Source organism: Mesoplodon mirus (assembly GCF_964341445.2).
Source record: "Mesoplodon mirus genome assembly, chromosome: X".
Taxonomy (NCBI): domain Eukaryota; kingdom Metazoa; phylum Chordata; class Mammalia; order Artiodactyla; family Ziphiidae; genus Mesoplodon; species Mesoplodon mirus.
Genome location: NC_138981.1, coordinates 191,081 through 206,308, shown reverse-complemented (window position 1 = coordinate 206,308; position 15,228 = coordinate 191,081). Strand labels below are relative to the sequence as shown.

Here is a 15,228-nt window from a genome sequence, read left to right as displayed (position 1 = left end):
TTGTACCGCGCCATGTCCGCGCACAATGCCCGGTCTCCGACTAGATCCCGGCGAGCACGCACTGCTCATGCTCGACCGACGGGCCTCCCGAGCGCCGCCACTACAGGCATGCACTGTAGTGCCCAACAGACCAGCCAACTAACCCCGCCCATCCCGGCGAGATCGCACCGCCCATGCTTGCACTTCCGCGGACATAAGGGCACGTGGCTGGTGCGGGCCCCACCCCAAGAAAGCCTAAAAGCTGAAAGATATGGGATGGGGTGCCCGCCATCCCCCGCCCCCACTCCAGCTTCTGAGCGCCCTCCAGCCCACCGAAGCGCCCCAGCACAGCCGCGGCTGGAGTCGTAGGCGCCGACGGGCGGCGCCGTGATGATGCCGCGCGTCACGGTGACGCACAACATAGGCGACCTTCTTTGGGAGCGTAGCTGGCGCGCCCGTTTTGAAGCTGCCCTGAGTTGGGCGGGCCCCGCCGCGGTCCGGCCTTCCGCCTCCGCCGGGCTCCCGAGTCCGCGCAGCCCCTGGGCGGGGCGCCGCCGTACCCCTTGACCCCTGACCGATGACCCCGGACCTCGACGCCCGCCGGGCAGTTGATGCCACACCAGACCCCGGGCCCGCCACGCCCGCCGGGCCGCTGCCTCCTCACCGGGCCCCGGGCGCGCCACGCCCGCCGGGCCGGGCGACTTCACCCGGGACCACGGGTCCGGGACCCCCGTGGGGCTCGTCCCCTCTGGGGGCCGTCGCCTACTACGCGGAGATCCATTCAGGCCGGACTTCGGTCCCGGCTCCAGGCACCTGTGCAGGAGGAAGGAGTCCCCCTGGAAGGAGGGGCCGAGCCCCGGAGATGCCGCCCGGCAAAGTCCTGCAGCCCGTCCTGAAGATGAAGGTGGACGAGCTCTTCCTGTGCTGGCTCAGCGAGTCCAGCACGCAGGCAGTGCTCCAAGACTGCTTGCAGAGGATCAAGATGCCCGGGGGGCCCGAGGGGGTCGGGGGAGACTCAGGGCAGCCCGGGCCCGCGTTCGCAGCCCCGGCCCTCGCCTGCAGGCCGCGCGGGTTGGACAGCCCAGGGGCGCCCAGCCCGTCCCCCGCGTCCACCGCTCTCCCCCTGGGAGCCGCCTCTAGTGCCCGGAGTGGACCACCTGTTCGAGGGCCTCGTCGATCCGCAGGGACGAGAGTAGTAAGTTACTCTTCCTTCTAACGCCTGCGGAGGTAACTCGGGTCGCCTACCGACGTGTAGCTGAGGGTGGTCGAAGATGCTGGAGGAATGTCAGGCGTGAAAGCGCTTGCACGTCTAGTCTCTTCCCCCTGCCAAGAAAGTCTCGCACACAGAAAAATGTTGTCTTTGACAGATTCCCAAGTTGGTCGTCATTCTGGAGTTTGTTTCCGGTTGGCTTTAGTTATCCATGGCTCAGCTTCTTCTATTCTGCCTAGCTTCTGAACCTAGAGGTTTTATGCCCCATTTATCTACAATAAGGACAGCTGGACAGCAGTATATTTAATTTTTTTAAAAAGGTGCTTTTTGGTATTTAATACTGTGTCGGTTAAAAGTAATAAAGCGTCTCCAGGTGTTACGGAAAAACGTATGGTTGCTGCATATCGTACCCCTAGCATACGCCTAAGCCTGAAGGAGTGTGACTGTTCCACTGGGACTTGCTGATGACATTTAAGTTTTTTCGGTTGAGCCCGCATCCATCCCATCAGCAGCGCTGAGCATATCAGCAGGAGGGACTTCCCCCGTCACTTAGTCTGCTGGTTTCCCAGAGGTGTCAGGGACGGGGGTGGGGGGTGGGGGTGCGGGTGGGGTGGGGCTTGTTCTTAACCCTTGATTTTTGAAGAGTCCAGTTTGTGGGGGGTTAGTTCACGTACAGTGAATGGTGCCTATAGGTGTGTGGGCCGGTCGTCACACATGTGAACACACCAAGGGGCAGAGCGCTTCCCGCCCCCAGGGCCCCGCGTGCGCCTCACCCCAGGCAGCCACTCCGGCTCCCAGGATCTGTCTGAGGTGCTTGCCGCCGTGCGGCGGGCCCTGCTTCCCTCTCCCTGCCGAGTAGGGTCCCGTTGCGTGGATGGACCACAGCCTGATTGTCACTTTAGCACTGGAGGCCACTCGAGCTGTTTCTGCGTGTGCTTCTCATGAATGAAGCTGCTGAGAACCTCGTGTGGACGGGTGTTTGCATCTCTCTTGGATGAATGACCTCGGAGTGGAATTGCTGGGCTGTGCGCTGTGTGTGTGTTTAACTTAAAAAACAAAAAAACCTGAAAAGCCTCCAAAGCCCGTACACTGTTCTGAGGCAGGTGTCACGTCCCGTTTCCCCAGCCGTGCGTGCGGGTCCTCATCCACGCCTCCCCGGCACTGGCTGTCCTTCGACTTCTACTTCAGCCGTCCCGGCGGGTGTGTTGTGTGTCATGGTTTTACCTGCATTTCCCTGTTTTCTGGTGACGGCGAGCATCTTTTCATCACGTATCAGCCATTGTGCACCGTCTGTCCAAATCTGCTGCCCCTTTTGAAAACGGGGTATTTCTCTGTCATTGAGTTGTAAGGGCTCTTTATGTAGAACCTGGGTGCGGCTCCTTTATGAGACACATGTTTTCACATATTTCTCCTCAGTCTGTGGCCCGTTTTGTCATTTGTTTAACATGTGTTTTGAAAGCAAAAGCTGTTAGTTTTTTGATTCTTTCAATTTTATTCTTTTATGGTTCTTATTTATTACATCCGATCTAGGAAATATGTGCCTACCCCAAGCTCTCAGGATTATCTGCTCTCTTCCTTCTAAAAGCTTCCTGGTTTTCACTTTTGCATTTAAACTTCTGATCCATTTCATGTAAGTTTCTGCATGTGGTGTAAGATATCCAGGTACACAGCAGTTTTGAAATCTATCATTTTCCCATTGAGTTGCATTGTCTGAAATCAATTGACCATATGCGTCTGGGTCTATTTTCTCATCCCTAACCCACTGGTCTGTGTTTGTGTTCTCACTCTGGGGTGCTTTGTAGACTAACATGTGGAAAGTGGGTGGTGTACGGCCAACTCTGTTCTTTTGAAACAGCTCTGGCTATGCTGACATTCGCATTTCCACCTAACATTGAGAATCAGCTTATGAACTTGTACAAAAAAGGCCTATTGGCATTTTGATTGGGATTGCAGTGAATCTGTAGAACAATTGGGTGTAACTGATACCCCAAAACAGTTGAGTTTTCCAGCCCATGAGCTCTGGATGTTTTTCCATTTACTTACGTGTCCCATAATTTCTCTCAGCAATGTTGTGTGCATACAGGTGTCGCACCTCCTTGGTTAAATTTATTATCCATCTATTTAGATCTTTCTCTGCAGCCGTTTTGTAGTTTTGGGGGTATCCAGTTAACCATTGATTCCCTCAGGACATGTGACCATGTTCTAGGTTAGAAGTGCGTTCCTTGGAGACATGCTCGTGTGTACGTGCAGATGCGTGTACACACAGCAGGCACGTGTGTTTACTTTGACGCGTCCTTAGATTTTCCAGCAGATGTGTTGGAGACAGAAAGGACCTGGAAGTCCTCAGAGAAGAAGGTCAGGATCCTGAGAGCATGTCTGACGGGAGCCTTGAGTTTGCCCGGTGACCGTGACACTTCACAGAGGGGCTGAGCTTGGCCACGTTGCATTCTGTGGATCTCTTAGTGAAGAACGATTTCTGGTTTTCGTAGTTGGCATCAACGAGAATCTTTGTGCAGGAAGGAGGGGAAATATTGAGAACTTTTAATCACTGGTCAGGAGTTTGCCACATTGAAGTGGTGCGAACCTAGACGCCCTCCGTTCTCTTCCTGACGAGTGGAACCTGGAGGTTTCTCGCGATCACGTGGTGGGGGGGTGTGCGTGCTCTTGTCCTGTCTTCTCGGGCCTCCCAAACAGGGCCCGGCACCTGCAGCCTGCATGTGCCCGCCAAGGGCACCTCATCTGGTACCCGGCGTCCACCTGGGTGCTGCCTGGGCCGCCACTCCTGTTCCTGACTGGCCACAGAGAGGGCTGCGTGAGGAGCCTGAGGGGCCTGAGATGCAGATTGGCCACAGCCCACTCCCCAGCGATGGTGGGTATCGCCTCGCCCCCAAGCCCTCAGCTCCCCCAAAGCTGCCTGTGGGCCCCCCGTGGACCAGCTTCCCCAGGCCTTGTCCAGGCTGCTGGGTCGAAAGGGGCCGACTTGAGGCTCGGCCACTGGATGGCCACTGAGGCCTGGGTGGGGGAACACTACATGGCAGAACCCAGTCCAGGGGAGCCTGGTTCAGAGGATGTGGTTCAGGGGCCCTGGTTCAGTCCTGGTTCAGTCCTGGTTCAGGGGCCCTGGTTCAGTCCTGGTTCAGTCCTGGTTCAGGGGCCCTGGTTCAGGAGCTGTGTTTGACTCCTTGCTCTGGGGTCCTGGTTCAATCTGGTTCAGTCCTGGTTCAGGGCCCTTGTCTGGTTGGATTCAGGAGTCCTGGTTCAGTCCTGGTTTAGCTTGGCTCAGGAGCATTGGTTCATGGCCCGTGTCCAGTCCTGGTTCAGGAGACCTGGTCCAGTCCTGGTTCAGAGGCTCTGGCTTAGTCTTGGTTCAGGGGCCCTGATCCAGTCCTGGTTCAGACCTGGTTCAGGAGTCTTGGATCAGTCTTGGTTTAGGAGCCCTGGTTCACGAGACCTGGTTCAGGGCTCTGGTTCAGTCCTGGTTTAGGGCCCTGCTTCAGTGGTCCTGGCTCAGCCCTGGTTTAGTTCTGGTTCAGGAGGGTGCTGGAGCTGAAGCCGGGGGGCGTCTCCATGGGTTCCCCGTAGAGCAGGCGCCTTCAGCCTGGGCCTCTGTTATCCCCAGGGCCCCACCAAGGCAGAACGCGCCCATCACGTTGCCCCACGTGGGATGGGACCTTTGAGTGGGGCTTGTAGGGGGCAGCATCAGGGCCCTCCCCACCCCGGCGGACTCACCTGCACAGTCGCCGGTGGTGTGTGCCTCCAGGGGGAGTCCTCGTGGCGGCGCCTCAGAGCCCAGGGCCTCAGGAGCTGGGTTAGTGACTGTCTAGAGCAGAGCTGTGTACCACCCCTCAGCCCCGTTTGTGACAGAATTGCCTAGGATTTACACTTGTTTCTTTGGAGCATTCATTTTCTCAGCACTCTAGGCAGTACTGTGCGGGTCTCAGGTCAGCGTCAGACTCAGGGGGTCTTTCAGAGCCTTGAAGGGCAATCTGGGAACAGGTCCAGAGCAGAGAGCGCTGTGGGATCCTCTGTGAGTGTTGTGACCTGGTGACCTGCTTGGCGGAGCTGATGACATCCTTCAGGAGGGCCCTGGGGACAGACGGATGCAGGGACAGATGAGACGGTCTTCGGGACAGGTGGGCCGTGGACGGGAGAGTCCTGAGGCTGGACGGATGCGTGGGTGTCCTGCAGACAGGTGGGCCGTGGACGGGAGAGTCCTGAGGCTGGACGGATGCGTGGGTGTCCTGCGGACAGGTGGGCCGTGGACGGGAGAGTCCTGAGGCTGGACGGATGCGTGGGTGTCCTGGGGACAGGTGGGCCATGGACGGGAGAGTCCTGAGGCTGGACGGATGCGTGGGTGTCCTGGGGACAGGTGGGCCGTGGACGGGAGAGTCCTGAGGCTGGACGGATGCGTGGGTGTCCTGGGGACAGGTGGACAGGTGCAAGGGAGGCCCGTGAAAACAGCTGCTGAGACCCTTTCCAGAATTCCAGTTTCGGGGGCTGCGGCGGTGGTGGAATTTGCGTCTCTGCCCCATTCCAGGGTCTGCTGCTGGGAACCCCTGGGAGGACCCGTGCTCGGAGCAGTGGGAACAGTCAGTCGGTGCAGGGGACGGGGGGGGGGCTCTGGGGAGGCACTTCGGACCCCGCAGCAGGACCGGGGCCCTGCCGTCTACACAGTCTTCACCTTGGCTGGGAAGTGGCGTCGCCGCGGGAGGCGCGGCTGGAGGGGCCGGTGCGCGTGACTGCGGGACCACCCCCCGTGCGCACAGCGCCGAGGCCGAGGTCTGCTCGGGGGGCCGGCTGGCCGGTCCCTTCACGATGTCACCTCCTTGCCCCGGGCTGCAGTGTCCTGACGAGCACAGAGCCAGCAGACCCTGTGATGGGTCAGAGGTCAGACCCCGCTGTCACGGCTCCCTGTTTGCCTGCTCTTAACAGCGTGGTTAGGCTCGGGTGTCCAGGAAGGCGCGGTCCCACAGGAAGCCTGTGTTTTGAAGTATAATTGACCTATAAAACTATGTTCTTGTTCTACAAGATAGTGATTTGGTATTTCTATACATTTCAATGAATCTAGTAATGATATGTCACCCTACAAAGATGTTACATAATTACTGTTTCCCACACTGTACATTTATGCCCTTGACTCATTTATTTTGCAACTGGAAGTCTGTATCTCAGTCTCCTTCACCTTCTCTTATATTCTTATTAGTGTTTCCTGAAGCAGAAACGTTTTTAATTTTGATGAGGTCCAATTTATTACTTATTTGATGTTCCCAAAAGTATAGTCCATAATCTAAACAATCTTTGTCATACCCTAGGGCAGATAGGTTTTCTCCTGTGTCTCCTCTAGAACTTTTCCAAATTTCGCTTTTATGCTTAGACTTATGGTCTCGTTCAGGTTAATTTCTGTGTGTGGTCTGAGGTAGGTTTCGAAGCGTGCTTTTTTGTACGTGATTACTCAATTGCTTCAGCGTCGCTTTCTGAAATGACTTCCCATTGAATTGTGCCGGCGCCTTTGCCGGAAGTCCTGTGTCCGCAGGTGTCTGGATGGTTCCTGGACCTTCTGTCCTGCGCCTGTGAGCACCTGTGCGTGTGCTGCAGGTCGCTGTGCAGGCTGCCCCGCGTTCTGGTGAGCTGAAACCAGCACCCTGCCCACCCTGGTGCACGGCTGTTGGGATGGCTTTTCTGGGTGCTTTTTGCTGCCGTAGATGTTTAGAATCGTGGTGCCAAGTTCTACACAAAAAGGCGGCTGAGGTTTAGATCAAGGCCACGTTGTCTGCAGACCCTGTGGGGCAGGGGCCGCCCGGCAGTGCGGGTCGCCTGTCATGGAGGCTCCCGGCCTTGTCCGCGGGCTTTCTGGCTGGGTGGGCAGGTCTTACGGTGCCGCCCCTGGACGAGTTGCTGGGCGTTTGCTCCTTGTGCTGCTGCTGGGAGTGGAACTGTCTTCCCGGCACCTCCTCGTGCTGACTTCCGACAGCCGTGCACTTGAGTCCCCACCCTGTGAAGTCGTTGACCCGCTGGTCAGTTCTGCGGTCAGTAGGTGCTCGAGGACTCTGCACCAGGGACGTGCTGGCGTGAGGGAGAGCTGTCCCGCGTCACCGCTCCTGGCCGGCGTGCCTGGGATTCTCCTTCCTGCCCGACACTTCAGCTGAGGTCTCGGGGCCTGGTCAGGGGGCAGCGCTGAGAGCGGAGGTGCTCGATTTGTCTTGGCTCAGCCAGAAAGCATCCCGTCTTCCTCAGGATGACATAGATACAGGTGTTTTCATAACGCCCTCCGCAGGTTGAGGAAGCTACCCTGTATATTTAGTTGGTTGGGAACTGTTAACATGAATGGGTGTTGAATCTTATCCAGTTCTTTATGATCACGTGATGTTTTCTCACTTGATCTGTGGGTGTTAACCAACCTTGCTTCCTTGGATGAATCCACTGATCCCAGCTGATGATCTCGCACGCTGCTGGGCTCTGAGGGCTCCCGTGTTGTGAGATCAGTGTGTCTGTGGTCGGGGGACACCCGTCTCCCGCCTTCTGTGTGATGTCTTTGGCCGTGGTGTCAGGGGGATGCTGGCCTCCCAAGAGGAGCTGGGAATGGTTACTCCTTGCTCTGTTTTCTGTAAGAGTGTTCAATATCGGTATCATTTCTTCCTTAAAATGCTCTATAGAATCTAGGTAGGGGGTGAATCTGGTTTCCGTTCCTCTTTTGTCTGGAAGCAGAAGTTTCACCGTCACTGTTGAAAGATACCTCCCTGGGTGTCGAGTCCCAGACCACAGAGCCCGTTTGAACAAACGTCAGATCCTTTCCGTCCTACAGACAACACACTGTCGTCACAGAGCAGCGTAGAGGTCAGCGCTGTCAGATAAGTCCAGAAACTTAAGAACAGACTTCCAGAAAACTCCTTCGCCAGAGGGGAAGCGCCGTGAGCCTTCTGAGATCGCTCAGACCACACGAGGAGGCTGGCACTTCCTTGTCTCTGGCCGCCTCCGTCTGGGGATCTCGTGTGCACGTGGCCTGGCTGCCTCTGGGCCATTTAGGAGCCGGGGCAGGAGATGGGCCAGGGCCCAGGTGACTCTGTAGCCGGGCTGCAGAGCTGATCGTCGGGAATCGTTATTTTATCTGAATCGATGCTAAATTGTGGACAGTCCATCACGTGTTAGTTTTTCTGGCCAGCATTTGGCTCCGAGCTCAGAGAATCACGGGATGAGCAACATGGGGAGGGGGTGCTGGTGGCAGGGGTGGGCTGTTCTCTGCTGTCCCGGGGACTTCAGGCCTCCATGGAGACCCGGGGCCTCAGGGGTGCCCGTGGCCTGCTGCCAGCCCCAGGGTCTGCACCGCCGGAGTTGGGTGCCGTCCATACCGGGCGTGGCTAAGAGGAGTTTTCACGGGTGTTTTGCCAGCGAGGGGCCGCCCCCTGGCCCCCGTGGCTCTTTCTGTTCCTCGTGACAGGGTCTGCAGCCTGGCTAGTGGCTCAGGTTCCGGAGCACCAGGGCCTGGGCTGAAGGAGGGGAAAGAGAGCCGGTGATGCTGTGTCTGCACGTGCCGAGCGCCCGCGTGGTTCTAGACGCTGCCTCGGTGGGTGTGCTGCTCTCAGAGCAGTGGCCGCGGGGGGCAGATGTTCCCCATCTGTGGAGCGGCCCGGAGCCGTCAGTGCTGCGCAGCATCAGCTGCCTCCCTGAGCCGGGCCCACTCCACCCCGTGGCCTGCGGCCTGTTTCCTCACCTCCTCCCTCCGTCCGGGGTCCTGCAGGTGAGCCCTTGCTCTGGGGCAGAAACGTTACTGAAGGTTGCTGGGGGTCTCGGTCTCCCTCTCTCCTGAGCTACCTTTGAGCATTGGAGGAGCTATGGATTTTTCCCCAGTTTACCTAGAAGTGGAGAAATGAGTAAAAGATTCCTTTTTTCTACTTGGGTTAAATTTCTGGTTTGTAGCCAAATTGTAAGCTACAAGCGAGGGGTCTTGGGGACTCTCTCCGTGTCGGTTTCACGCACCCTCAGCACTGCAGTTGACGCACGCGTACCAGCGTCGCTACAGAAACTTAAAGCAGGAAAGTTGAGAGCTGACTTGGACACGCAGCGTCTGTGTGGCCGGGAGGCCCTGCGGGCAGCTCCTGTGCTGCCCCAGCTTCCCCTGTGCTCGTCTCTCTTGCTCAGTGCAGCAGCGCCGAGCTTTGCTGTGAAAACTCACCCCTGGGCTTAGCAGTCCCTGTGTTCTCGGCAGTCTGTGTTCCCCAGTCTGTGCCGGCACGGGACCTGCGGCCATCCCGTGGGCTGGTTGGCCAGGGCCAGGGCCAGGCCCAGGGACAAGCCCAGGTCTGGGGCAGGACACATGCTCTGCCTTCCCCTGGGAGGAGCTGCATAGCAGGGGCCAGCAGTGGAGGACCTGGACAGTTTTTCAAGCTACAGGAGGAGCACCTCTGCCCTGGGGTTTGCAGGGGAAGGGGGAACAAGAGTGAACCTGCAGGTGCGGCCGTTCGTGGCAGAGGCGTAGTGCAGAGCGACAGGGCTGCGCCTGGGCCCGGAAGTCTCCCTGAGCCACTGATGACCCTCTGCCGACACCCTGAAATCAGAAGTTTGTCCTGAGCCTGGTCCCTGCCTGGGGCGTGGTATTGGGGGCCTTCCTGCGTGTTGTGTCCGGGTCTGGACGGGGCAGAGCTTAGGCCCTGTGGTCTCACACCAGCTAGGCTGGTTCTGTGGCCACGGTGCGGTGCATACACTGCCCTTGTCTGTGTGTCCGGAGAGCCAGAGGGGTCGCCAGCCAACCTCTGAAACTTTGAGGATGTTCCAGGAATGGGGAGAAGGACAGAATAGGGTAAAGAGATGGGAAAGAGGCAGAGGGGAAGGACGGAGAGAGGGCGGCCCCCTGAACAGGAGTTTGGGGCAGGGTGATGGTGCAGGTGGAAGAGGAAGCGGGTCTGAGAGGCTGCAGCCCTGCGGTCCCGGCTAGGGGACACGCCGGGACGGGCAGACCCCTGCGGTCCCGGCTAGGGGACACGCCGGGACGGGCAGACCCCAGCTAGGGTTGGGACAGGATACGGACACAGTAAGAAGTCAGTGCTGGGGAGGGATGTGAACAGGCCGGGCCCGGGGGCTCCAGGGCAGCGACCCCGCGCTGCATGATGCTGTAATGGTGGACACACGTCTCTGTGCGTTTGTCCAGACCCACGGAACGTGCACCACCACGACGCGCCCTAGGGGGGACCGCGGACTTCTGTTCACAGCAGCATCAGTATGGGGTCATCTGTGTGCTCATCGCTGTAACAGATGCAGCGCCCAGTGCGGGGTGTTTGTGACAGGGAACCTGCGCTCCGCAGGGGAAGCCCACGGGAGCTCTACTTTCTGCCCAGCGTCTCTGTAAAACAAAAACTACCCGCCCCCCCAAAAAAGTCCATTAGAGAGACAAGGAGGAGGGTGGGTGGGTGAAGTGCCTTCCGACCCCCCGGGGTCATTTCCCCAACATCTTTGTCTGGGGGCAGAGGGAAGGGAGCAGGGAAGGTCAGCTTTGGCCGGAACAGGCATTCCTGGGGTCCTGGGATTTCAGGGGTGGGACATGCAGGCCTGATCTAGACGGTATGTGGGGGGGAAAGACCGCCCAGAGGTGGGGCCTGGCTCTGCTGCTGCTTCAGCCTCGTGTTAGGGGCTGAGTCGCGTGCTCTCATGGCTCACGTGACACGATAGTATGCGTCATCGGTGTCGTATTCCACACCACGCACACCATCTATGTCATCTGCGTCCCACTATACTCTACACAGCCGTGTACGCCACGGCGAAAGCTATAAGACCCCTAGTTCCACCCCAACCCCGAGCTTTAAACAAAGGCCTTCAGAGCGTCCTCTGCCGGTTAAGTGTATCTTCTCAACTCCTGAAGGGCTGGTGGGTGGCCCCTTCGTTTGGGGCCGTTTTCCCGAAGTACCAGCTCTTGGGCCGCACGTGGGCTGTCGGGCGGGCGTGGCCGGGGCGCCGGCCGCGGGCTCTGTAGCAGGTTCCTCTTAGTCCTGGACAGGCTGCCCTTGTCCGGAGAGAAGGCCCACCCTCCCAGGAGCCGGCAGGCGGCGTCTCCAGGTCCGCTGCCCTTGCCGGCCTGCCTACTGGCTGAGCTGAGGGAGGCTCTCGGCGGGAGAGCCGCCTCCGCGCGCAGCAGGCCAGCTCGGGGCGGGCGTCCGGCGCTCCGTCTTGCACCGCGGAGCACAGCCCGGGCCGCGGGAGGGGCCGCGCGTCCGCCACGCCTCCCCTGTCCCCGCCGCCGCCGCGTGCGCCCGCCCGGCCCCGCCTGAGGAATGCGCGCGCCCGAGGCCCGGCCCCCAGAGCGCCGGCCGGCGATGCATGGAGCGCGCTGAGCCCGGCCGTCTGGACCGCCCCGACCCCGCCGGCCCCGGCCAGCCGCAGCTCCAGCCCCGCGAGCGCGCCCGGCCCGGGCCCCGGCGGCCCATGCGAGCAGACATGCGGCTCCGGGACCTGTCCCTGCGCCAGGACCCCGACCTGCGGCAGGAGCTGGCCTCGCTGGCCCGCGGCTGCGACTTCGTGCTGCCCTCCCGCTTCAAGAAGAGGCTCAAGGCCTTCCAGCAGGTGCGGCAGGCGGGCGGACGGGTCCGCTGCGTCCGCGGGCTCCTCGCCGCTCTGGCGAGGTTGGGGTGGGGGGCTGCCTGGGCTCGGGGGGCTCCACCTGCGCCCGTGCGCGGCTCCCCTGGAATAGCGCCCGTGCGCGCAGAGAGCAGGTGTGCCCGTGCGGTTTGTCAGGGAAAGCGCTGTGAAGGGAGCCGCCGGCATCTCCTTTCCTTGAGTTCTAGCAGCGGATACCCCGGGCGCGGCGCGGGGCAACGTCGTGGTGGGTCTTGCGCGAGGCGGGGAGGTGTCGACCTCGGGCAGTAGGAGGCTTGGGGACTTGACCCACCGCAGGTGCGCAGCGAGCCTCCCAGTGTCGTTGGAGCGTGTGGAGCCCTGGGTAATAACAGCGCAGCGCTGTTGGAAAGGAGAGCGCGGCTTGCCGCGAGCCCCTGCGTTGTTTTAAGGGCTTTATCGCAGGCACGTACCAGCCGGAGCGCCTTCTCCGCGGCTTCAGTGACGACTCGGCTTGTAAACATCACGGCGCTTCTCCTCAGCGCGCACAGAAGCAAACCCCGTGTCTGTGCCTCGTGTGTGCTTTGTAAATTCGTGTAAGGGGACTATGGAATTTAAAAGTCATGGCCACCTGGGATCTTTTGGCAACTGGAGGTTCTGCTGCCTTACGGATATTTGGCACGTTCATCACTTGTATTTTCGCCCAGGCGAGGAGTTAAAGGTCATCGCGTGGCCAAAAAAAAAAATCACATCGAATCAAACCAGGCTGTTTGGGGTGGGGAAAAAGGCCTGCTTTCTGCTGGTACTGTAATTGGATGCTTTTCCTGGGAACATGTCTCAAATTTTACAGGGCTTCTGGTACTTTTTTGTCTGACTTCTCTCCTTCAACTTGTGAAGTTCTGTCTGCAAGTGGCTGATGCTTGTATGTTTGCTGCTTGTGGAGAAGGAAAGTCTATTTAGAATCTGAACGTGGAGACCTCAACGTGGAGTCAGCTAAGGGTGATCTTCTAGAGAGGAGGTGTGATGTTTGCTGGTTACCGTTTGTGTGCGTGGCGTACACATGGTGCACACAGGCTGCGCCGGGGTGTTCCCTGGATTGGGGAGCCCTCCCCCCCCACGGCGGCTGTGACTTGATCTTGGTGTATGGGGGGTCCTGGCTCCACGCAGAACTGTTCATGGAAGCCTGGTTGTTCCAGGACGCCTGTTCGTCTTACAGAATCACTTTTTGGGATACGCGGTTCGCGGTTGCCTTTAAGAGGAAGAAGTTTCACGTTATGGCAGATGTGTTCCAATGACGTTTCCCACGAACGTCTGCACGTGCTGCGTGGAGTGAGTGCTTCTCAGGGGCGGGCATCGGGGGAGTGTCGGGGAGGCGAGTTTTCCTGGCTTCCTTCACCCCTTGGTGTTTGAGCGTGGACTCGGTGCAGAGCCGTGGGTGGTCGGCAGACCTCAGGGCGTGGGGAGGTGGGGGGGCATGGGGAGATGATGGGGGCGGAGGGCAGCTGGGGAAGGTGTGGAGATGGGGGCGTGGCCGGAGAGGATGGCCTGAGGGAGGTGGGGTTGGCCTTGTGGGCAGACGGGGACTGTGAAGGGATTGGGGGGATGCTTCGTACGTGCCGGCCCCGCTGCCAGCGTGAGGCATCCGTGCTGGACTCGGGGCCAAGGGAAGGTGTGCAGCGAGGCTGTGTCGTGCGTGGGAGGCTGTCCTGCCCCTGCGGCCCGTGTCCGCCCGCCTGCCCCGCCTGTGGCGCCCGCGCCTTGCGCGCTCTGAGCAGCCCCGCGACGTCCCTCAGACCTTGTCCCAAGCCCTCGCGGGCCTGCTATGGCCGTGCTGCCCGCCCTGTCCAAGCCGGGTCCCGACCCTCCGTCCCCCGGCGACTGACTCTCGGGCTCTGCACACACTCTCCTCCGCTGTCACTGTGCCCTGGTCCCGCTCACGCCCGTCCAGCTTCCCCGTGGGGTCCTTCAGGTGGGTGCACGGGCCCCATGGGGCACCGAGAACGCAGCGCAGCCGCCCCTGGAGGACAGTGCTGGGTGTTGACCTGACCTCTCCTCCACACGGTGACAGCCTGGTCTGGGGACTCTGACCGTCTCCGGACACCGCACGGGGTCACGGCGCTGCGCAGGGTGGGCCCTGAGTACCCCCTTGATCCATGCTCCCAGTACCCAGGGGTCGGACGTGGGCCCCCAGGTCCCTGAGCCCACAGATGTGACCCCTCACGCCGCCCCCCCGTCCCATCCATGCCCCCAGCGTCCTCTGGCTGGGGGTGCAGACCCAGCCGACGTCTCAGGCCCCTGCCTCATGGACGTGGAGCCCCAGCCTGTCCCCTCACGGCAGCCGCCCTGCTCGGCCCAGCGCTTCGTGGGTCTGAGAGTTTGCTCTCCAGCCGCCTTTTCTCCCCTGGAAACCTCCGTGGCTCATGTGGCCCCTCGACGCCGGTCCCTCTCCTGTGGTGGCTAGAGGACTTTTGAACAAACCCACGCGCAGGGCCAGCCGTTCTCATCTTTGTTTTGGTTGGCGCCTCTGCTTTAAACTTTCACAGCTGGACTCTTGCTGTCCGTCCAGCGGGCCGTTGGCAGGTCTAGCTGGGGAGCCTGCCGCCAGCCGGTGGAGAGGGGCCCTGGGGTCGGAAGAGAAGCAGCTCTGGCCTGCACGGCCTCCCAGCCCGGCGGTGGACTCTGATGGGTGCTGTGCCTGCCCTTGTCCCTGCGCCGCCCGCCGGACTCGGCCGCTGCCCCTGGGTCTCGGCTCCGATGGGGCCGGCCCGCTGGCTGCTGCCCCCGGGCTGTGCCACGCTCGCCCTGCGTCCTGCCCTGGCAGAGTCGGAGCCGCGGTCGTTTCCTCCGCCCCAGCTAGTGCGTCTGCCCGAGGGGGCTCTGGCCGTGCGAGGCTGCGTTTAGAGAAGGCTGGCCTGGGCGCGCACTTGTGCGGGCCCACCTCCCGGGGCCCCTGCCGCTGCGCAGGGATGGCCGTGCTTTCCCATGAGGCCGAGTTTTCAGCCCTCCTGTGTTCTGGGGGCCCCGGGCGTCTCCGTGCTGCCTGGAATCGTGATGAGTCAGGCTGCGCTGGTGGCCGTGCCGGCGACAGAAATAGCTCTTGCGAGCAGGTGTCATCTTGACCGGTGCCCGGGTGACAGCCGGGAGGCGGGTGTCAGGCGTGTCGCTGGGAGGGAAGCTGCCCTGCTCTGGGAGCCGAGTGCCCCACCTGCTGTGTTGGCTTCTGAGAGGCGTCAGCCCTGCTTGAGAATCCTCCCTGTCTGTCTGTCTGTCTCACACACACACACGTATTTGTGCCACGTCCGCTTTCATTGTGGACGTCCAGCCTGGCCGCCGGTAGCTCAGGAAACAGCCCCCGTGGTCCCCTCAGGCTCCGCTAAAGGCCTGTTTGGGGCCTGGAGGTGGCCGGCTCCCAACAACGCCATGTGTGCTGGAAAAGAACGCGCGTCCTGCAGCTGTGCCGGCCGCGCTCTACTTATGGCCCAGAGATTACACTGAAAACT

At 60.4% G+C, this 15,228-nt stretch overlaps 1 protein-coding gene across 4 annotated transcripts in view; it reads left to right on the top strand.

The window, feature by feature from the left end:
• Positions 1-428: 428 nt before the first annotated feature.
• PPP2R3B (protein phosphatase 2 regulatory subunit B''beta) overlaps positions 429-15,228 on the top strand; it is a 53,811-nt gene continuing 39,011 nt past the window's right edge. For 3 of the 4 annotated variants that reach the window (XM_082608989.1, XM_082608990.1, XM_082608987.1), the window contains exon 1: positions 429-1,174. In XM_082608989.1, coding sequence (XP_082465115.1) covers positions 557-1,174 — 618 coding nt within the window. In that variant the 5' untranslated portion in view covers positions 429-556. The remainder of the gene's footprint in view (positions 1,175-15,228) is intronic. The other variant, XM_082608988.1, reaches the window with a different exon arrangement.